A 22,788-nucleotide genomic window follows, 5' to 3' on the forward strand; every position below is an offset into this window, starting at 1 on the left:
AGTGTATCCGGGGCTGACCACGAGTGTCCTGAGCCGAGCATTGTACATCCCCATGATGCTCAGAGTTTGGGTCAGGAGATCCGCAGCCTGGCTAGAACGCACTTCCGTAGACACAAAACAGCGTCCGAAACATGGCGGTATTGTCGGTCTAAGTCGGTAACCTACAGAGCAGAATAAGGCACTGTTGAGCCCAAGCTCAACATCATTGGCCCCAACATATTGCCAAAACACAAACACAGTACTACGCATGTCTGACGGCGCGCTGTGAGGACCAGTCGCAGTACAGCAAACCCAAAAGTGAAGGGATCCACGCGGATGCTGGGCATCCTGCTGCCAGGGAAACACAGGTAAATAGGGCTCACCGGCCGCAGGTACTACTGGATTCCGTGTGGGATTCCCTGCACGGAATCCGACCCGCCCGTGGCCATGATGCCTAAGAGATCAGGAGAAATCCCTGGAAGAACAGCGGTAGCCAAACCGCTATCTCAGCATTTTGCAACATGTCCCACGGACAGGAAAGAGCAACTGAGGAAGTGAAGGGCATTCCCGCCTTTAAAGAGATCTGGGAGGTTTCCGTTTCCTGTCCGGATGGGAGGCGGTCTCATGGGTGTAAGGGAAATAAAAATTACATTATTAAACTTCGCTAAGTCCAAGTCTATTAAATTTACCGCTAACCACTTGGCAACATCTACAGCGGATGGGAATGGGGTTTATATGGAACGCGCGCAGACGTCAAGCAAGCTTTATACCTAGCAGGTGACGGCTTTCTGACAGCTGGCCAGAGTAACCGGCTTTGCAAATCTAGGCCATTAATCCTTTAGATATTGCTGTCAGCACTGACAAGAGGGAGAGGGCTTCCTCTCCCAAAAGGCTCCGCCATGATGACATTGTAAGGTGGCAATGGGTTGCTATGGCAGCATAGGGCCATGGATTTCTCTATTAAGTCCTGACTGTTGCAGGGCTAAAAGGGGCTGTACCAGAATTTTACGTTATCCCCTATCCGCAGGAATTCTCCCCCCCCCCATAGAGAAAAGGATGATTCTGCAAGCACAGGGCCAAGAGGCTGAACTGGATGGACATGCGTCTTTTTCGGCCGTTCATACTATGTAATGAAATGGACTGCAGATTTCAATTCCGCACGTGTTGTGCGTATTTTTCCCGCAGCACATGGATGGGTCTTTAAATCCCACCCACTGTAAGGCCACTCACCCACGCGTTTTTAAACATGGTTTAAGGCACCCAATCACCAACCCAATTTACCGCAATTTTGAATGCATGTCACATCGCTTTTTAATATATCCCATCATTGTGATGAGGTGCAAATAAAATAATGAAAACAGACAGTGCTCAAAAATCACAGCATTAGAAGCGCTCGGGACACCACAGTAAAAAGCATCCACTATGAGCGGCCTAAGGGGTTAATAATACATCACAGCTTGAATGATCCCTTTTATACACAGCCAGAAAGTGAGACCCCCCCCCCCCCCCCCCCCCCAGTCCAAAACAGACCTTACCTCGTCCATGTCCTTTTCAGATTTCTTAGGCTGCTTCAAGGGCTTCTTCTTCCCACCTGGAAAACAGGAGAGTCACCATCACAGCTAGCCATCCCAATAACCAGAATGTCCGTAGAATCCTCCAATCAGAGGCCGGTATTCATTCTGCACCCTTATAACCAGTTATCTGATCGGCTGCTATGGACAGATTAAAAACCCCAAACATTTATCCTCACAAGCACATGTCTATCATCATGTGTTATGCTGGGACTTGTAGTCCCACATCACCCCCTTAGTTCAGCCTGCTTAGATATAATAAAGTCTAATCATGGCGTATCTAAGCGTTCAATAATAGTAGAAGCGCACTGTAAATGCACCAACTATGGCTGCCGTGGTGAAAGCCCATTGTCCCTGGCAACTCCCATGCAGGATGGCAACGGATCCCGCCGCACCCAATTTGAATCACCAACCTTCTCTGCCAGACATCTCCGCGGTTACTGGACGATGAGGACCCCACACTACGCCGGAAAAGGTGACTAAAGGATTGCCTGAACCAAAGCACTTCCGGCTTAATTCACTAATACTACACAAAGGACCCGGATGTAGTTGCCTATTCATCGCCTGAACTGAAGACTTTTCTATCTTTACTTGCAAATATCTTAGGGAAAATGATAGCATATGGCACAGTTTTAATAAAAAATAGTAATGGTTGCGGATTTTATTGGTTATAATTTATCTGACGCCTTTTGAGATTCAGAATGCAGCCATCTTGGTACACCCCGCTATTTCTTGAGGTTATCGAGAGTATGATTGAAGCCATCTTGGTAACCTTGCTGGTCCTTGGAATCACGGGAAAGATGATTGACGCCATCTTGCTGTACCCATTCTGCGTTTATTAGTATCTGCTAAGACAGCGGAAACCTGTCAGCGGCCATCTTGGTACTCTCAAGATAAGCAGGAAGAGTTTGAAGTTCATACAGAGCCTTGTCACCTCCGTGTCATCTGTTCAAGGATCCTTCTGGCTTGGAGAGATAGAAGAATGTGTAAGCACACATAACAAGGCAGGTACAAAGAAATCAAATATGGAAGGTCACTTTGCTGTAATGCTAAAGCAATGACATGAATGACTACAGAATCACCGTGCCTCCATTATGTGAGGGAGAGCAGTTAACGTATTGGTGTTTGCTTGTTACGAGCAGTGCATTTTAAATGACTGTACATAGCAGAGCTGAGTGCGTCAGTGTAGCGTAGCTGAGTGCGTCAGTGTAGCGTAGCTGAGTGCGTCAGTGTAGCGTAGCTGAGTGCGTCAGTGTAGCGTAGCTGAGTGCGTCAGTGTAGCGTAGCTGAGTTTATAATTAACTAAGATATTAGCAGCACATCCAGCTCTGCTACATCAGATGGCCTATTGTATATAATGTTGTGATTTGCATATTTTATATTGCACTTCTATACGTTTTATTGGGATGTTTTTACAATTAGAAGGATCAGCCGCCTGCCACAAAGAATGTCGCCGTAAACTACAGAAGTCGGGAATGGCGCTAGCTCTGCTACATTAGGACAAGGCAATGAACAAAATAACTATGATTCTCCGCTCATGTGCAGTAGGCTGCGCTTTCCATAGTTATCCTATGGAAACGTGTCATGCAAGCTCCACGTGCGATTTATCGCCACGGAACTTGCGGTTTTCACATCGCCCGTGGACAGCCAGCCTTAGGGTCAGTTCAGGATTTCCGACTGTCTGCTCTGTTTTTAGAGGAGAGAAACTAAAATAAAACAAAGAAAAAAAACTATTTTTTTCCCCATTGATTTCAATAGGGTTTCAAAAACCAGAAATGCTTCAGTTTGATTAGATTTCTGTTTTGTTTTTTTTTGGACGGGAGAGTAATGCAGTCTGCAGCGTTAGGGCTCATACTTGCAGACATATGCGTAAAGCGCTATGGATCTCCCCGCAGTGTTTTACCCATTTTGCAAATATATACTTTGATGGCAGAGACCGCGTGTGGCTGCGGTTTGCACTGCACATGCCCGCATATCACACGCACACGGACGTGCACAGACAGCGTATCATATCCTGCCCATACTAGTGTATTGGGCTCACACTGCGTGGTACACAGAGAGATAGAGCATGCTGCGATCTGTTTCACGCAGTGTCTACATGCCGGGGAGCATGGACCAATGAAAGTCCAAGATCGCGCTCACCAACATGTGAATTCCCCACAGATGCGAGGCGTTTTTATGTTAAAACAGCCTCTCATCACTTCGGGTAAGAAGTGATCCTCCGCTGTGGCTCACAGGATTGCGGAGTTTCTCCCATTGTTTTGAATGGAAGACCAGGCATCACATCGCGTTCACGTAGCACGTGGTGCGATGCTGCTGCCGGCTCCATTGAAGACAATGGGCGCTGCGATGTAAAAGTACACAGAAAGATAGGACATGCCGCTATATGTTTCCCGCATCGCGGTGCCATGCAGGGAAGCATTGCTCATTGGGGTTCAAATTTGTGCGTCTCATAACACACAAATCTCGCATGATTTTTCTTGCCCGTGGGAAGTCGGCCTAAGGCTCACTCATGCAGCCTGTCTATACAGGCAGATATATCGTTAGCGAATGCGTTCGCCTATCGTTCAGTCATTTACATTCACTGCACCAGTGAATGTGCGCGACTAAAGCATCGCTGTTCACTCGCAACAAAGTGCGAATGGTTATTTTTTTTTTATGCCTGTATGAATTGGACAACAAGAAGCAAACAAATTCTTGATGGGCGTTCAAGTGTTGGCCGTATTTACACTGAGCGATTATCGGTCAAATTTGCGCGGTCCAACAATTTTTTGAACGATAATCGTTCCGTGTAAAGGTGCCTTATCGCCTCCACTCTAATGCCAAATGTCACTGCATATCGCTCCGCCAGTAAAGGGATCGGGCCGCACTGAAGTGACGGAGGGCGTAATAATCACCTCTCAGCAATGAAAAGTGGTAAACATGGTGGTTAAAGCTAATGCCAGGAAATGCCCAGCAATAAATATGGCGACCGTTGTTACCAGGTAATGCAGTGATGATAAGTTATTCGGGGTACACGGATTTGGTATTTTTATTAGTATTTTTTTTTCTTCTGTAAATCCCTTTTTTTTTAATTTATTACACTGAACTACGGTAGTAGTAAAAAAAATGAAGAAAATTTTAATTTAACAGTATTTCTACCCATTTTTGTCTACAGTATATGAAATGTATAATTAAAAGGTACTGGCCCAGTCGCTGCCACAAAAAAAAAATTAACCCTTAGAGTGTATTCTTTTGAAAATATGTATCTTGATGCGGACATTTACGGCGCTTCAAACGGACATAAGTGCAATCGCACGCGCCTTAGTGCAGTATATTTGCAGACTGAACAAGGCATTTTTGCGTTGCGTATATCGACGTAATTTTTCTGCTCGCAGGGCATATTCATCTACGCGATGCAAACAAGACGCACCGATTTCAAAGGGCTAATTAGTACCAGATGTGTTCTTTTTCCAACACAATCCCGCAGTGTTGCGCATTCATTTGCACACCCCCATTGATTTTTATGGAGACTTTTGGTGTGCACGTACGCAGAAAGTATGTTCTCATGTTTTTGCATGCAACCGAAATGTATGCTTAAAATACGGAAATGTGGATGAAACCATTAAAATCAATGAGTTCTGTTTTTTGTGTATTGCGTGTACAAATCCGTCCGTGTGTAGCTGACCTTAGGCATCAAAGAGGTACGCAGCTGCTTTCCAGTCAAAAGGACCAGAAGGTCTGGCACTGCCAACTGCGGTGGGTGGTCTCCATCAGCTAGTAATATCAGATGCGATGCCTATGTGGTGGCGGGCTAATATAACTTTGTAGACCTCTTGTGGTTGATGCCTGCCGGTCCTTTGGATGCCAGAGTATTGGAATACTCCATATTATTTCACTTGACAATCTCATTTGAAGCTGAAATCTGTTTTCTTGCAGGTTGTGTGTCAGCAGCGCCCCCGGATGAGACATTTCTGCAACGGCATGAAGCCTCCTCATCCTCCATCTGTACTACTGACCCAGAGAATCAAACTGCTTAGTGTAAGGACGCTGTGCTCCTCTGCGCCCAAACCTCCAGACCTCAGACCACCTCCCGAGTCCTCTGCTGTCACCCCCTTACAGAGATGGATGGAGACCGGTAAAACCGTGGGGCGAAATTCTATGCAGAAAGCGTCTGCCACGGCCAAGAACTGGTGGGACCGATACGAAGAGTTTGCAGGACTGGTAGAAGTTCGAGAAGCTCAAGGGAAAGTAGCTGAGGTAAGACCGCAGGTGACTGAGCACAAGGCTGGGAGTAAGGGCCAATATCCACGGGCAGATCTGATTTGGGGAATCCGTGCGGGCGATCCACCTATAGGGAAGCATGGGGTTCCGTGCATGGATTAAAGCATGCATACTTGTTTTGCAGACCTTTTGGTCCAGAAAAGAAATCGCATCGTGCTTCATTTCATTTCTTTTCCAGCACAGACGGCATCCAATGGAAGCTGTCCGATCTGCGGCCTGGCCGCAAATGAATTGCGGCCGGGCTGCGGATTCTGCGGGACAGCAGGAGTTTAAAAAAAAATTCCAGTGCGCACGTGCAGTGGCGCTTCCACACACATCCACAGTGAAGAAAATAGAAGACCCAAACAGGCACGCAAAAGACCTGGACGGGTAAGCAGTGTCCTCGGCCACGAGCAGGGTCGGATTCCGATACGGGCTTCCGCATGTGGAATGCGATCCGCCCCTGGACATTGGGCCTAAGGCCGCCTTCGCTCATAGCGTAAACGCTGCGGAACTTTCGCAGTGCATTTTGCTACTGAAATTCCACAGCATTCACAGTACAAGCATTGGGAGGACATGTCAAAAATCTGCTTCACATGGTCTGCAAAATTTCCACACCTGATAAGCAATGTTTTTAAAAAACACTGCTTTGTTTAACCCTCTAAATACAAGGGTTAAAATCCGCTACAAAAACCATGGCAAAACCCAGAATTTTTAGGCACGGATTTTGCCACTGCTGTTTTTTTACAGCAGAATGCCTTCAGCAAATATGCCAAGTATGAAGGCCGCCTAAAGGTGTATTCAGATGGCACGATTAAAACCACATAAAAAAACTACATTAAAACAACATGTTTTGCTGCCATTTTCGATTTGGTTGTGTTTTTTCCTTCATCTTTAGAGTTTTTCAGATGCAGTTTTTAACTGCGCCATCTGAATACATCCTAATTAGTGACAGTCTGCTTCCTCTTTACAGCTTGTTCTCTATTCCCATCCAAAGCTGCTTTTAGAATTCTTCTGGTTGCCCTTAGAAACAGACAACAGTTAAGCTCTACCGCGCTGTCAGACGTGACCTGCGAGGCTAAGGACAAGTAGTTTGGCTGGCCGCATGCAGCCAATCCACTCCCAATGGTTGCCTAATCTACCATGCAGATTGTGCAGCCTTTGACCACCGGAGACACGTTTGGTTTGGCTGTGTGTAGCCAGCCAGATCATATGTCCTTACCCTAAGGGCTCATTCACACGACCGTATCCGTAAAACGCTGAGGGAGTCCCGTAGCGTTTTATCAGTGTGTGTGAGCTTGCAGAGACCGCGTATGGCAGCGAGTGCACTGCGTATGCATGCTGAAATCACGGTCGTGTGAATGAGCCCTAACTGTCTTCTACGCTTCCACAATACACTGCTCTCTGTAAAGCTGGGTTCACAGCTGCGCTACTTTTTCCGTTGTTTGGCTCCGTCCTAGGAGCCGATGAACAGAAAAAAAGAAAGTGCGGGACCCAAACAGCGTCAGACGGACCCGATTGACTATAATGAGGTCCGTCTGGCTACTGGCATGTTGCCCTGTGTTTTCCCCAGACAAATCTGTGCCACACCAGGAACCTATGAACTGAACAGGTAACATTTACAATCAAACTCCCTTTTGTTTGTGATCTGTTACTATGGAGATACAGTACTGAGGAAAAATCGCTGCAAAGTAAGAATGCTTTCAAAAATAGTGTGAATAGTTTATTTTTGTCAATTACAAAATGCAAAGAGGCTGAACAAAAGAGAAATGTAAATCCCATCAGTATTTGGTGTGCCCTTTGTTTTCAAAACAGCATCAGCTCATTTAGGTACTCTTGCACACGGGTTTTGAAAGAACTTGGTAGGGAGGTTGTTCCAGACATCTTGGAGAACTTACCATGGATCTTCTGTGGATGTCGGCTTGCTCAAATCCTTCTGTCTTTTCATGTAATCCCAGACAGACTGGATGATGATGAGATCAGAGCTCTGTGGAGCCATGTCATCACTTCCAGGACTCCTTGTTCTTCTTTATGCTGAAGATAGTTCTTAATATCATCAGAAAACTCCCTGATGATATTACATGATGAATTATATACCTGTATTTCTCAACATTGAGGACACCATTAATCCTGACAAAATCCCCAACTCTGTTTACTGAAATGCAGTTCCAGACTTGCAAAAAACATCCACCATGCTTCACTGCTGTTTGCAGACACTCATTATTGTGCTGCTGTCAGCATGCTTCACTGCTGCCTGCAGACACTCATTATTGTACCGCTCTCCAGCATGCTTCACTGCTGCCTGCAGACACTCATTATTGTACCGCTCTCCAGCATGCTTCACTGCTGCCTGCAGACACTCATTATTGTACCGCTCTCCAGCATGCTTCACTGCTGCCTGCAGACACTCATTATTGTACCGATCTCCACCATGCTTTACTGCTGCCTGTAGACACTCATTATTGTACCGCTCTCCACCATGCTTCACTGCTGCCTGTAGACACTCTCCAGCATGCTTCACTGCTGCCTGCAGACACTCATTATTGTGCTGCTGTCAGCATGCTTCACTGCTGCCTGCAGACACTCATTATTGTATCACTCTCCACCATGCTTTACTACTGCCTGCAGACACTCATTATTGTATCACTCTCCACCATGCTTTACTACTGCCTGCAGACACTCATTATTGTATCATTCTCCACCATGCTTTACTGCTGCCTGTAGACACTCATTATTGTACCGCTCTCCACCATGCTTTACTGCTGCCTGCAGATACTCATTATTGTACCGCTCTCCACCATGCTTTACTGCTGCCTGTAGACATTATTGTCCTGCTCTTCAGCTCTTCACTGAACAAACTGTGTTATGTTACAGACAAATATTTTACATTTTGACCCATCAGTCCAGAGCACCTGCTGACATTTTTCTGCACCTCGGCTTCTGTTTTCCTGCTCAGCTGCTTGACCTTGTTTCTACTTCAAAGGTATGGTTTTTGGCCACAACTCTTTCATGAAGACCACTCTGAACAGTAGATGAGTATACCTGGGTCCTGCTTGTTTCTGCCACTTCTCTGCTGATGTCACTTTTGCACCTATTCTGATTTCCAAGGGAAGTAAGCATGATGTGCCTTTCATCTGCTGCATTGTTTCCTTGGCCAACCACTGCTTCTTCGGTCCTCAGGATTGCTCGTTTCTTTATGCTTCTTCAAAACAGCTTGAGCAGCACTTGAAACCCGAGTCTGCTTTGAAATCTTTACCTTGGAGAGACCACACTAATGCAGTATATCTACCTTGTGTCTTTTTGCTGTGCTCAATTTTTCCATGGTGTTTGATCTTGTAACATGAAACTGTCTTCCACAACCTCACCTTTTGTAGCAGTGTTTGGTTCCTCATCTTGTTTTAAGCCTCCTACACAACTCTTTCTGTTTCAGTTAATGACTGTATTTCAACCTACATACGAAAATAATGATCATTATCACCTGTTTGGTATAATTGGTTAATCCTATATTGGACTATAATCACTGACTTTGTACAAGTGGGCCTAGAAGAACTGATGCTGTTTTGAAGGCAAAGAGCGGTCACACCGAATATTGATGACATTTAGATTCCTCTTTTGTTCAGTCACTTTGCATTTTAATAGACAAAAAGAAACTACTAACACTTCTGTTTTTGAAAGCATTCCTACTCTGCAGCATTTTTTTCTCTCCTGCGTAAAATGTTTGCACAGTATTGTACATTACTCTGCATAGGAGCTGCATACACAAAATAATAGCAGATTGTTAACCAAGAAATTTTGCAAAATTGCTTTATTTTTGTCTATTGGCTGTAGTGGAGTAATACAAATGTCTTAAAGGGAATCTGTCACCTACTTGTTGCCTTGTCAGCTGAGCTTATGGGCTGAAAGTAGGTGGCAAGTGAAGTCCGGGGATGTAAGTGTTATACTTGCCTTCGCCATCGTTCCCCTCGGTATGAGCGCTAAAAACTGTCGCTCAATGCATATAGCGGCAGCTTTCAACGTTCACATCAATGGAAAGATGGAGAAGGCAAGTATAACACTTGCATCCCTGGACTTCACTTGTCACCTACTTTCAGCCAATAAGCTTAGCTGACAGGGCTACAAGTAGATGTCCGATTCCCTTTAAGAATCGTTTCTCATTTCTTCAGGCAGAGAAAGACTTCATGGTGGCTCGTGGGATAGTGCGGGAAGCTCGTGAAAATGTGGAATCGCAGCAGCTGAAACTGAAAGAAGTGCGGGATCGACTGGACAGAGTGTCACGTGACGATGTCCAGTATTTGGAGCTTGCCACTCTGGAGCACAAACTTCTGCAGGTAAATAAGAGCTCAGATGGAATCAGAATTGATATGGGTGTCGGTAAAGTGTGACATTGTTACATTCCGATCTAAAGTGGGCGTGGTCAGAACACCTGGCAGCCAATGAGAACGCAAACAGCAGGAGAGGAGTGTGCTGATCATGTAGGGGACAGTGACCCATCTGCTGTAATTATATTAACGAGGAACGGACTGAGACGTTAAAGAGGCGAAGAGCATGGAGACATTTGAATGGTTACAGATGTATAGTAGAAGGACCAGAATTCCCCAGCAGCACAGAGTATTTCAGAAGATGTCTGCACTGATCTTGCAGAAAGCAGTGACCTTGTAAGGACAAGTCTGTTCATGACGGGCCGCATCATGACCTAAGTAGGGGAATGGAAACAAGTAGGAGGTCACATGACAGATCCTGGCATAAGCTGGGCCACAAGTAGCACAAAGTATTTTAGAAGATAAGTAGAAGTGCAATGTGACTTATTATATTAGGGAGGACATGACTGCATGTGACGAGATTGTGATTTTACAATTGTGATGTCCTAAATAAAGGAGGGAATTAAGACAAGTTGGAGGACACAGATCCAAAAAGAAGCAGGGGGCATAGTAGCACAGTGTATTTAAGGAGATTAGAACATCAATCTTGCAAAAGGCTGTGATATGTTGACTCGTGGTTAGAGAAGACCAGGTTCATGTCATGATATAATGAGGGGATTGGAGATGGATGGGAAGACACAGAGGGCCCATACAGCACAGAGTGTTTAAGGAAATGAGTGTGCTGGTTTTGAGGAAGGCACCAACTTGTTTACTCATGTGATTACATTAGTATGGTAAGGGCTGTCTGTGACAGGGAAGGTATCCTGAAATAAGGAGGGGAAGTAGCCGGATGCATACAGCACAGAGTATTTATGGAGAGGGTGCACTGATTTTGCAACAGGCAGTGGCCTGTTTACTCATGTAATTACAGAAGACAGAGCTGTCTGTGACCGAGACCATGCTATGATTTAAGAAGGTGATTGCAGACAAGTGGGAGGTCACATGACAGTTCTTGGAAGGAGCAGCATCATTAGCGCAGATTATTTCAGACGATGTTATACACTTTGTCAAAATAAATCCAGCCCCTAGAAAAAGTTGTCATTCTGCTGCAAAACTGGGCATGCAGTTCCATCTCAGGCAGATATGTAAATGATTAGAGTTGTGGTGATTAGATGAACGGTCTTGTCACCTAAGGCCCTAAAAGTGATTCCCCACTTGGCCTATAAAGAGGCTCTCAGAGGCTCCTTGTGTATAGTGACCTCTTCTTCCGCTTGTGTAGAGCTTGTTGACCACTAGATGCAGAGAAGAGATGTCACCCCATTACTAGAGTCTGGGAGGGCCGCATTATTAGAATGTGAGAAGCTGGATGGGCGTATTGATAACTTGCCGGCCACCCATTCTGACCAGACCGTTAGAAGGTGTTGGGACCAGTGGATGTGTGAGGGCACACAAGGTGACCGGGGTCAAGACATCTTCAACTGACCACCAGTAGAGAGGATTGTCTGATCGTCCGGCAAGCATGCGCAGTTCCAACTGTGTCGTTGTCCGCCATCCAGAGACAGGTGGCGCCATCGGTACACCCCTGTGTCTGTCGGAAGCATTTCCATTGACTTGACTGAAGGACATTTGGTCTTGTGCTGCTCCTTAAGTGTACTGCTTTTGACACCCATCCACTGTCACATCTGTTTTCAGTGGTGTTGTGAAAGACGAAACTGGACTGCTACAGAGTCGTTCTGGTATTGTATCTATGTACTGAGGTTTGTTTGTGCTGTATTTATGTTGTAAGCTTGGTTTTGGTGCTGTATTTATAATAAGAGCTTGGTTCTGGTACAGTATGCACTGAGCTGTTGTGGTGTGGCTATGCTGGCTGCTATCTTACTGTTTTCTGCACTAGTAGAATACAGGCAGACTGCTGAACAGTTTAATATATGTAGTTTTCTTTCTTTATAATAAAAGAAGGGGGGGATTGTACACAATGTGGCATCTAATGTAAGGCTGACATTGGCTATTAGTGAGGAAGGGGTGCATGAGACTGAAGGAGTAGGATAATGTGAGAAGGAAACCGCAAGCAATAGCAAGTGACATGGTGATAAAGACAGGATCCACAGCAGCACCAAGTATTAAAGCAGTGTGGACTCTGTAACTTTATTTTAATGGGCACAATGCATTGTATTAATTAATGATTCTTCGGTCCATTGTGTGTTCTCATCATTAGAGGCTGGGAATTGTATTACATTATGTTTTTCCCAGCTATATAAAAAGAATCGATGGTTTTGGAGGAAGTACGGTTATTAGCGGACATAGGGTCTCACTCGTCCTTTTGATACTTTTTGTTTTCTTTATAAGGAAGAAACATTTCCTTGTTGAAAACATCTAAAATTAGCCCCTTTTTAAAAGTTTGGTAGAAGATATTACAAATCCAGTTTGTTTCCTGTGATATATAAAATGCTTTTCAGATCCTCTCTTCTTTCTCCCGCAACTATGGAACTACAACTCTCGGCATTGAGTTTGACGAGCCTCAATCTGTAACTGTGCAGCTACCGTGGAGAAGTTAGAATGACGCTCACATCTGATCATTGCAGAAATCTTGTCATCTATGTTGCTTTAAAGAAAGTTTGCCACCAGCATGTTATCATGTAAGCTAATTAGAGATGAGCGAGCACGCTCGTTTAAGGCTGATGCTCGAGCGAGCATCGGTCTTTTCAAGTAACTGATTACTTGTCCGAGCACCATGCGGGGAGCGGGGGGGGGGGGGGGTGGAGAGAGAGAGAGAGATAGAGATTCCTTTCACTACCCCCCCCCCCGCGCATGGCTAATCAGTTACTCGAAAAGTCCGATGCTCGCTCGAGCATCAACCTCAAACGAGCGTGCTCCCTCATCTTTAAAGTTAATCCTAACCATCAGGGAGCGATATGAATAGAATGTACATCACTTTTTTCTGATAGGGTTCGCATAACCCCGAAATCTCTATTTTTCGGTGGTGTGCCTGGGAACTGTCCAGTGGGTGGTTCGCTCCCTTGGGCTAGCTTGGGGTCTGCATCTGTCAATTCAGCCAAACCCCACTCCTTGCCTGATGATTGCCATCCCCAGTTCAGAGCTGAAAATGCTCTATGTTCCACAGACTAAAAGTGACCCACACACTCACCTCTAGGGGCGTGCGCACGATGACCAGAAAACCGATGCTTATACTGCACATACACGTAGTCCCAAAAGTACCATATATACGCTGTTTCTGGGTCGATGAAAGTATGACGTTCAGCCATAAAGAGGCAGGAGATAAAGAGAGCCCAGACCGGTCTGAGAGAACCAGATGGAAGTAGAAAAACTGAAGGTGGCGAAAACCCAAGGAGGTGACCCTGACCCCAGGTGTTAACCCCAGGTCAAAATCCTAGAGCGGGCTGACGGACAATGACTCCCTGTTTCAGGAGGTGCTACCAACCAGATGAATGCTACACTAGGAAAGCGTGGTCAAGCGAGAAACAGTATTGTGGGCAGAAACTGGTAAATTGGCGCAAGACAATGGACATGAAATATGAAGTTTTTTTTTTATTTATTAAAACCAGCAGTAAAATGCGTTTTGGGGTGAAAACACTTAATCAGCTGGGATAGGTACTACAGTGACTGGGGAAGAATAGGGGATGAGCAGAGGATAAAGAAAGGAGGGGCGCGGAAACAAAAAGCTAAAATAAATAAATAAAAAATGAATACACATATATGTGTGAGCATAAAATTGCGACGAAAGTACGTGAAAAGTACCTAAAACACTAAATAAGTAAAAAAAATTGCAGCAGAAGAAAAGGTCATAAATATTAAAAAATACAACAATCAATGTAGAAACATGTTGTGTGCACTGTGAAGGAATGAAGAGCATGGGTACAATGCATTCCATTAACGTTTAGGCCCGTCGCCACTGAGGCTCTTCCGTGTATTGTACCCATGCTCTCCATTCCTTCACAGTGCACACAACATGTTTCTACATTGATTGTTGTATTTTTTAATATTTATGACCTTTGTTTTTGCTGCAGTTTTTACTTATTTAGTGGTTTATGTATTTTTCATGTACTTTCAGCACGTTTATGTGTATGCATTTTATATTTATATAGTTTATCTTCATTTTTGTCCCCCCATCCCCCTACTTTCTTTATACTCATCCTCCATTTTACTGTTGGTTTTAATAAATAAGAGCGTCTGATTTCGTGGCCATTGTCTTCTGCCTCCTCCTCAGAGGCTTGCACCAATTTTACAGTTTTTTAGTGCAATTCTGTTTCTCACCAGCAGTCAGAGGGAGCGGACAATCTGTTGGGCTGTTTGGTGGCAATTTTCATAGAGCGTTCGCCACCGAAAAACACTAGTTTGACAGGATGTACCAGAAAAAAACTATGGTTAGGATTAGTTAAAATGATAAAATGCAGGTGATCGATTTCCTTGAGAGAAGAGCAAGTCCTTGTACAGGGATTTGTACAAGATTAGAGAAGCATGGGGCTTTCCTTCTAAAACAGTGCCACATCTGTCCACAGGTAGTGTCTGGTATCGCACCTCACCTCCATTGTAGTAAATGGCACTGAGCTGCAATTCCACACATAACCTGTGGCTAAGTGTGGTGCTGTTATTACAAGAAAGCAGACGTTTTTTGCTAATCCTGTATAACCTATCCTAAAGCGATACCTTGTGGTTACTAATTGTACAGATAAGCCCAATATTGTCTTTTCTAATTAGTAAAATATTGATTCCCATTGTCTGAGGCAGGGGGGTGGGGGTCTGTTTAGGATCACACTGTGCGATTAATTAGACTGATTTCGGATTATTTCCCAGGGACATTAATCTTTCGGGTTTCCTGTGAGTTTCATTTTCTCGTGGCCGGTGACTCTGCCTCAAATATGCGGCTTAATAATTAAATTCTGCCCATCCAGACCATCACTAATCCAATCAATAGCATCATGAGGAACATGTGTTGTGGATTCGAAGCGGAGAACATATTAATGAGAACATAATATAAACTGCGAAGCGGAAGTTAACCCCTTGGAGGCAGGCGCACTACAGTGATATTAGCTATGAGCTATGGGTCATTTTGCATAAAATCATTTAAAGGGGTATTCCCAGCATCAAGACTTACCACCTATCCTCAGGGTAGGTGATAGGTGTCTGACCACTGGGACCTCTGTTGATCACAAGAACGGGGATCTTGTGTCCCCTGCTTGAATGGAGCAGTGGTTGCGCATATGTGCTGCTGCTCCTCTATTACAAAGGGGGGAAAGGGACTTGTTATTTGTATAGCGCCAACTTATTCCACTGGGTACTCATTTAACCGACCTTGTAAGGATGGAAGGCTGAGTCAACCTTGAGCCGGCTACCTGAACCAAGCGGGGATTGAACCCACAACCTTCAGGTCGTTAGTGAGTGCTTAGGACTGCATTCTTGATCGTTAGATGTCCTAGTGGTCGGACCACCACTGATCAGGCACTTGTGAATACAGGAGAAGTATTATATTATAAATACCCCCTTTTTAAAGGTCTTTCAATTATTATTATTTGATATACTATAAAAGTCTGATCAGTCAGGGTCCACATACTAAGACCTCAGCCAGAGCAGACTGCTAGTATAAAGACTGTCTACTTCACTGGAGGATCTGGCACATCTAAGCATTTATGCAGGTAGCCTATTAATTTCGATGGACATCATGCAATGCCGCATTTTCCCTGTGGAGGTGCTGTAGAAATTTGAAAACTTGTTGCTGAATTCCCTCATAGATTACAGCTGCCCACTGGGGATCCCATAAGCAGGATACTCTATAAGAAATTTATTTTTAAAGGAATCTTTCTGACAAAAAATGATTGTCTAAAGTGGAGAACATGTCTTAAACTAAATGGGTTAACAAATGGGGAGTACACTGATAAATGCACTTATGTGAACGATGCCCCCTTACAGTTAGACAATGACCCCATGCACATATGAATAAACTAGCCGATATACCTGGCTTCGCCCGAGTTAATTTGGTACTGGTGTTTATCTGGTGTTCACACAGAAAATCTTATGAAGTCGTAGTTACTTTAGAGATACCGGGAAAAAAATATGTTCACCATTTTGCATGGTTCTTTGTGTTACCCAGGAAACACCACGTGGAGATAACCATGCGACGTTTCCTTTATATAAAATGACATCAGGAAGTGAGAGAATTAGATTCCGTACGTAAAATTTGGACACTAATTCTTTTGCGTTTAGAATTGAATAATCGAGTTGGGACCCATTAACTTTTCCTATTTATGACATAATCAATGCCTGTGCCAAACTTCAAATTTCTATGACATCGAGAAGTGAGAGAATTAGATTCCGTACGTAAAATTTGGACGCTAATTCTTTTTCGCTAGAATTGAATAATCGAGTTGGGACCCATTAGGTTTTCCTATTTATGACAGAATCAATGCTTGTGCCAAATTTCAAATTTCTTTGACATTGGGAAGTGAGAGAATTAGATTCTGTACGAAAAATTTGGACGCTAATTCTTTTGCGCTAGAATTGAATAATCGAGTTGGGACCCATTAGCTTTTCCTATTTATGACACAATCAATGCTCGTGCCAAATTTAAAGTTTCTTTGATGTTGGGAAGTTAGAGAATTAGATTCCGTACGTAAAATTTGGACGCTAATTCTTTTGCGCTTAGAATTGAATAATTGAGCTGGGACCCATTAACTTTTCCTATATATGACATAATCTATGTTCGTGCCAAATTTCAAGTTTCTATGACATCAGGAAGAGAGAGAATTAGATTATGTACGTAAAATTTGGATGCTAATTCTTTTGAGCTTAGAATTGAATAATCGAGTTAGGACCCATTAACTTTTCCTATTTATGACATAATCAATGCTCGTGCCAAATTTCACGTTTCTACGACATTAGGAAGTGAGAATTAGATTCCGTACATAAACTTTGGACGCTAGTTCTTTTGCACTAGGATTGAATAATCGAGTTGGGACCCCTTTACTTTTCCTATTTTGGACATAATCTATGCTTGTGCCAAATTTCAAGTTTCTATGACATCGGGAAGTTGGAGAATTAGTGGCGAGTCAGTCAGTCAGTGAGGGCTTTCTTCTTATATATATATTAGCTGATATACCCGGCTTCGCCCGAGTTAATTTGGAACTGGTGTTTATCTGGTGTTCACACGTAAAATCTTATGAAGTCGTGGTTACTTTAGAGATACCGAGGAAAAACATATGTTCACCATTTTGCATAGTTCTCTGCGTTACCCAGGAAACACCATGGGAGGTAACCTTGCGACGTTTCCTTTATATAAAATGACATCAGGAAGTGAGAGAATTCGATTCTGTACCTAAAATTTCGACGCTAATTCTTTTGCGCATAAAATTGAATAATTGAGTTGAGACCCATTAGCTTTTCCTATTTATGACATAATCAATGCTCGTGCCAAATTTCACGTTTCTATGACACCGGAAAGTGAGAAAATTACATTCCGTACGTAAAATTTGGACGCTAATTCTATTGCGCATAGAATTGAATAATCGAGTTGGGAACCGTTAGCTTTTCCTATTTATGACATCATCAATGCTCCTGCCAAATTTCAAGTTTCTATGACATCAGGAAGAGGGAGAATTAGATTATGTACGTAAAATTTGGACGCTAATTCTTTTGCGCATAGAATTGAATAATCGAGTTGGGACCCAATTACTTTTCCTATTTTGGAGATAATCTATGCTCGTGCCAAAATTCATGTTTCTACGACAAGTTGGAGAACTTTTGGCGAGTCAGTCAGTGAGTCAGTGAGTGAGTCAGTCAGTGAGGGCTTTCGTCTTTATATATATAGACTAGCTGATATACCCGGCTTCGCCCGAGTTAATTTGGTACTGGTGTTTATCTGGTGTTCACACGGAAAATCTTATGAAGTCGTGGTTACTTTAGAGATACTGAGGAAAAACATATGTTCACCATTTTGCATAGTTCTCTGCGTTACCCAGGAAACACCACGTGGAGGTAACCATGCGACGTTTCCTTCATATAAAATGACATCAGGAAGTGAGAGAATTAGATTACGTACATAAAATTTAGACACTAATTCTTTTGCGCTTAGAATTGAATAATCGAGTTGGGACCCATTAACTTTTCATATTTATGACACAATCAATGCTTGTGCCAAATTTCATGTTTCTATGACATTGGGAAGTGAGAGATTTAGATTATGCACGTAAAATTTGGACGCTAATTCTTTTGCGCATAGAATTGAATAATGGAGTTGGGACCCATTAGCTTTTCCTATTTATGACATAATTAATACTCGTGCCAAATTTCCCGTTTCTATGACACCGGAAAGTGAGAAAATTACATTCCGCACATAAAATTTGGACGCTAATTCTTTTGCGCATAGAATTGAATAATTGAGTTGGGATCCATTAGCTTTTCCTATTTATGACATAATCAATGCTCGTGCCAAATTTCACCTTTCTATAACACCGGAAAGTGAAAAAATTACATTCCGCACGTAAAATTTCGACGCCAATTCTTTTGTGCTAGAATTGAATAATGGAGTTGGGACCTATGAACTTTTCCTATTTATGACATAATCAATGCTCGTGCCAAATTTCACCTTTCTATAACACCGGAAAGTGAAAAAATTACATTCCGCACGTAAAATTTCGACACCAATTCTTTTGTGCTAGAATTGAATAATGGAGTTGGGACCTATGAACTTTTCCTATTTATGACATAATCAATGCTCGTGCCAAATTTCACGTTTCTATAACACAGGAAAGTGAGAAAATTAGATTCCGTACGTAAAATTTGGACGCTAATTCTTTTGCGCATAGAATTGAACAATCGAGTTGGGACCCATTAGCTTTTCCTATTTATGACATAATCAATGCCCGTGCTAAATTTCACATTTCTATGACACCGGAAAGTGAGAAAATTAGATTCCGTACGTAAAATTTGGACGCTAATTCTTTTGCGCATAGAATTGAATAATCGAGTTGGGACCCATTAACTTTTCCTATTTATGACATATTCAATGCGCGTGCCAAATTTTAAATTTCTATGACATTGGGAAGTGAGAGATTTAGATTATGTACGTTAAATTTCGACGCCAATTCTTTTGCGCTAGAATTGAATAATGGAGTTGGGACCCAATTACTTTTCCTATTTTGGAGATAATCTATGCTTGTGCCAAAATTCATGTTTCTACGACATCGGGAAGTTGGAGAACTTTTGGCGAGTGAGTGAGTGAGTCAGTCAGTCAGTCAGTCAGTCAGTCAGTCAGTCAGTGAGTCAGTGAGGGCTTTCGTCTTTATATATATAGATAGAAAAGCAGAACACGAAGTAGAAGTGATCTTTTTATACCTTGTCCTTTACTATGAAGCTGCATTTTGTGGCAACTTTGACGCAAGAAAAAGGTAGGTTAGTGTGAATCATGTGTCTGACCCCTTAATGGGATCCCATAACTGAAGTTATATTAAGATCCGTTCAGATCTCCTTTAAGGTTCTGTTAGGGATTTCCGTCTCGTTTTTGTAAGACAAGTTGTAATTTTCAAGGCTACCACTTTGGGGTGCATGTGATTGTGTAACTTTTATTAATTTTTGGGAGGGTGGAGGGATGAAAAAAAGCAGGAATTCCACTGTTGTTTTTTGGGCTGTGTTTTTACGGCATTCATCGTGTAATAAAAATTAGATGATGATATTCTGTGGATCAGCACAATTACAGCGATACCAATTCCGTGTTTTTTATGTGTTACTACTTTTGCACATGGAAAATCCTTAAAGGGGTACATACCTCTGTTCAAAAGCCTCTTCAGTCTCCCGCAGTAAAGTAACAGAGCTCCTACAAACCCTTCCACGCTCCCCTGACAGCTCTCTAGTCCCTAGCGAACTTCACTTTCTGGTTTAGATATGATATCCCTCGACAAAAGGGCCATGTGACTGCTACAGCCAATCATCATCTCCCTTCAGTATTAGGTCGTCATCACTCTCCTCCAGGAAGGGAATTTCATTGTGGACCAGAGAGCTGGCGAGACGGCGGTGGTGGGGGAGCATGGAAGGGCAAGTTAAGAGCTCTGTTATTTAACTACTGCAGACTGAAGAAGCTTTGAACAGTACTATAGATGCGAAATTGATAGAAGGGGTGGAGCAAAAACCAGTAGAATATAAACGGCCCAAAACTGGAGACAAGGGCCATGATAGTTAGGTGTATGCCAGAGAATCTGGAGGTGCTGCCTAACCAGAAAAAGCACCACCTAAGTAGGCGTGAGCGTATAGAGGAGTGCAAAACCCCAAACTGGTAGCTCGGCGCAAATTATTTGAAAAATCAAAAAAGTAACAAGATGAAAATCTCTCCCTTTTAGGCCGCCTGCAGACGAGCGGAAATCCCGCCGCGGGATTTCCCGCGGGATTTCCGCCGCTGAAAGTCTGCATTACAATACGCACTCCTATGCAGACGGCCGCGGTTTGGCCGCGCGAAATCTCGCGCGGCAAACAAACCGCGGCATGTTCTAATTTTCTGCGGGGCACGCACTCACCCGGCCGCCGGCTCCGGTCTGCGCATGCGCCGGCTGCGCGGCAGCCGGCACATCAAAGAGCCGGGGCCGCCAGGCGCGGGTGAGTACGCGCTCGCCCCTGCAGGCTCTGGGGTCGGATCGCGCGGCGAGATTTCTCGCTGCCGGATCCGACCCGCTCGTCTGCAGGCGGCCTAATTGGTATAGACAGCCAACATAATGAGCAAAACCCTATTCATCAGTGGAATTCAGGGATGGAAACTTTAATCAAAACCTCTGTCATCTTTAGAGAGTGGCCCTTATAGTGACATCACCAATAGTTAATGTACCGGAGACTTTCCTGAGGACTAGCCTAATTTGCAACTGTGCTCCATATTGGTACTGTCCAGTTGAGGGCATATGCGACTGGGTGAGGGCTGTCAAGCTGAATTTTTGAAGGTGAAGGACAATTTTGGTACATCTATGACAAGACTAAAGTGTCCCAGCCGCCCAGGATAAGACTCACTTGGAAGAAACCTGATCTAGTCACTTTTGCCTATTCATCAATATGTATGGGGGAATTTTCTGTAGGTCGGTGACCTGATAACTATATTCTTCTCATTGGTGGTTAGAAATATTTGGTGTATGCATTGACTGAGTTTATGTAGCCAATCTGAACAAGCAGAGTTGCAGTGTAAAGGAGGGAGGAGGGACAGCTCAGCAATCTGAGACTCTAACACAGTAAGTGTAGCAGACTACCAGCAGCTACTCCAATAACATCTCTTACTTTTTACCCAGGAGGAAAAAAGGTTAAGAACTTCATACATCAATGCCGAGGATTCGGAAAGAGAGAAGTTTGCTCTTTTCTCCGCGTCCGTGAGGGAGAGTCATGAAAAAGAGAGGGCCAGAGCCGAGCGGACTAAAAACTGGTCAATCATCGGGTCCATACTGGGGGCCATCATTGGGGTCATGGGATCAACCTACATTAACCGCGTCCGACTCCAGGAATTGAAGACTTTGCTCCTGGAAGCACAGAAGGGACCAATCAGCTTACAGGAAGCTATCCACGAGCATGCGTCTGTGCACCAGTCCCAACAGAAGGATCTTGGGGACCTCATTGTAGCATTAAGAAGCATGGTACCAGCTGCTCTGCCACCATGTCAAGACCCTCAGAGTGGAGATTTGGGGTCTCAAGTGTTGTCTTCTGGGTCAGTAAATCAAGTATTAGCGGCCATTAAGGAACACATGGAGTATACTAAAGAAACAGGGAAAAACTTGGAAGGTTTGGAGCAGAAATATGAAGACCTGGACAAGAGTCTTGATAAGATAGCTACTGAGATGCAGAATGCAAAGTCTAAGGTTTCCTTGAAGACGCCAGCAGGATCAGTCTTCGGTGTCTCCGGGGCTGGTGGGCCAGAAGGTTCCCTCCAGAACGTTATACTTGAATTATCTGATGTGGAGGAGAGACTAGGCTATCAGATCAACAGAAATTCCATATACAGCACCGCACTCACGTGTGCTGCATTAGCTATATCCTTCCCCATATTGTACGTATTACTTAGAGGAAACTAATCTAGCGTAAATAAACATTCCTAGAATTAACTATGTTTTTACATAAATTTGTGTCTTCTTTATGGTTTGGATTTACATTTTCTACAGTGTCGAATGGGCATTTACCCCAACAATTGAAACCTATCCATAGGAAATGGGCAGATCAGACTTTTCTAGGTTATACGTGTGTCCTGGAAGCGAAGAATTAACCAATATAGCCATTATGTGTTCTTCTAATGGAAGAAAGGGAGATAAGTTGTCATCACTTATCTCTTGTGGGCGAGCCAAACCATCTCTGCTGCCCACAGCTATTTCCATAAACCCACCCTGACTGATGTAGATGTCATTGAAATCACATGCAAGATTGCGGACTGGCACATGCGCAGGTGAGTGCATTGATTCTGCCCACAGCAGGTACAAATGATCTGCAAATGTGGCGGTCCGTAATCTTCTAGCACATGCGCAAGACTTCAGTCACTCTGGATATTTGCTCTTAGAGTCAGAGAGGATTGGGATTATGAGACAAACTCCAGACTGCAGAGACTGTTCAGCCTGGCCGGTCGGCATCCATTGGCATGCAACATGGGAATTTTAAACCGATCTTTCTACAGGTAT

The 22,788-nt window shown here is 43.7% G+C and overlaps 1 protein-coding gene across 2 annotated transcripts; it reads left to right on the forward strand.

The window, feature by feature from the left end:
* The first annotated feature begins 2,410 nt into the window (after window positions 1-2,410).
* Window positions 2,411-22,224, forward strand: CCDC51 (coiled-coil domain containing 51). 2 transcript variants are annotated; one of them, XM_066596717.1, is made up of 4 exons: window positions 2,411-2,554; window positions 5,469-5,789; window positions 9,956-10,120; window positions 21,421-22,224. In XM_066596717.1, the coding sequence occupies exons 2-4, from the start codon at window positions 5,493-5,495 to the stop codon at window positions 22,192-22,194; spliced, it is 1,236 nt and encodes a 411-aa protein (XP_066452814.1). In that variant the 5' UTR covers window positions 2,411-2,554; window positions 5,469-5,492; the 3' UTR covers window positions 22,195-22,224. The 2 variants fall into 2 exon arrangements, with proteins under 2 accessions (XP_066452814.1, XP_066452815.1); XM_066596718.1 differs by having other exon boundaries at window positions 2,418-2,558.
* The last annotated feature ends 564 nt before the right edge of the window (window positions 22,225-22,788 follow it).

The sequence above is a fragment of the Eleutherodactylus coqui genome, chromosome 3 (assembly GCF_035609145.1).
Source record: "Eleutherodactylus coqui strain aEleCoq1 chromosome 3, aEleCoq1.hap1, whole genome shotgun sequence".
Classification (NCBI taxonomy): Eukaryota; Metazoa; Chordata; class Amphibia; order Anura; family Eleutherodactylidae; genus Eleutherodactylus; species Eleutherodactylus coqui.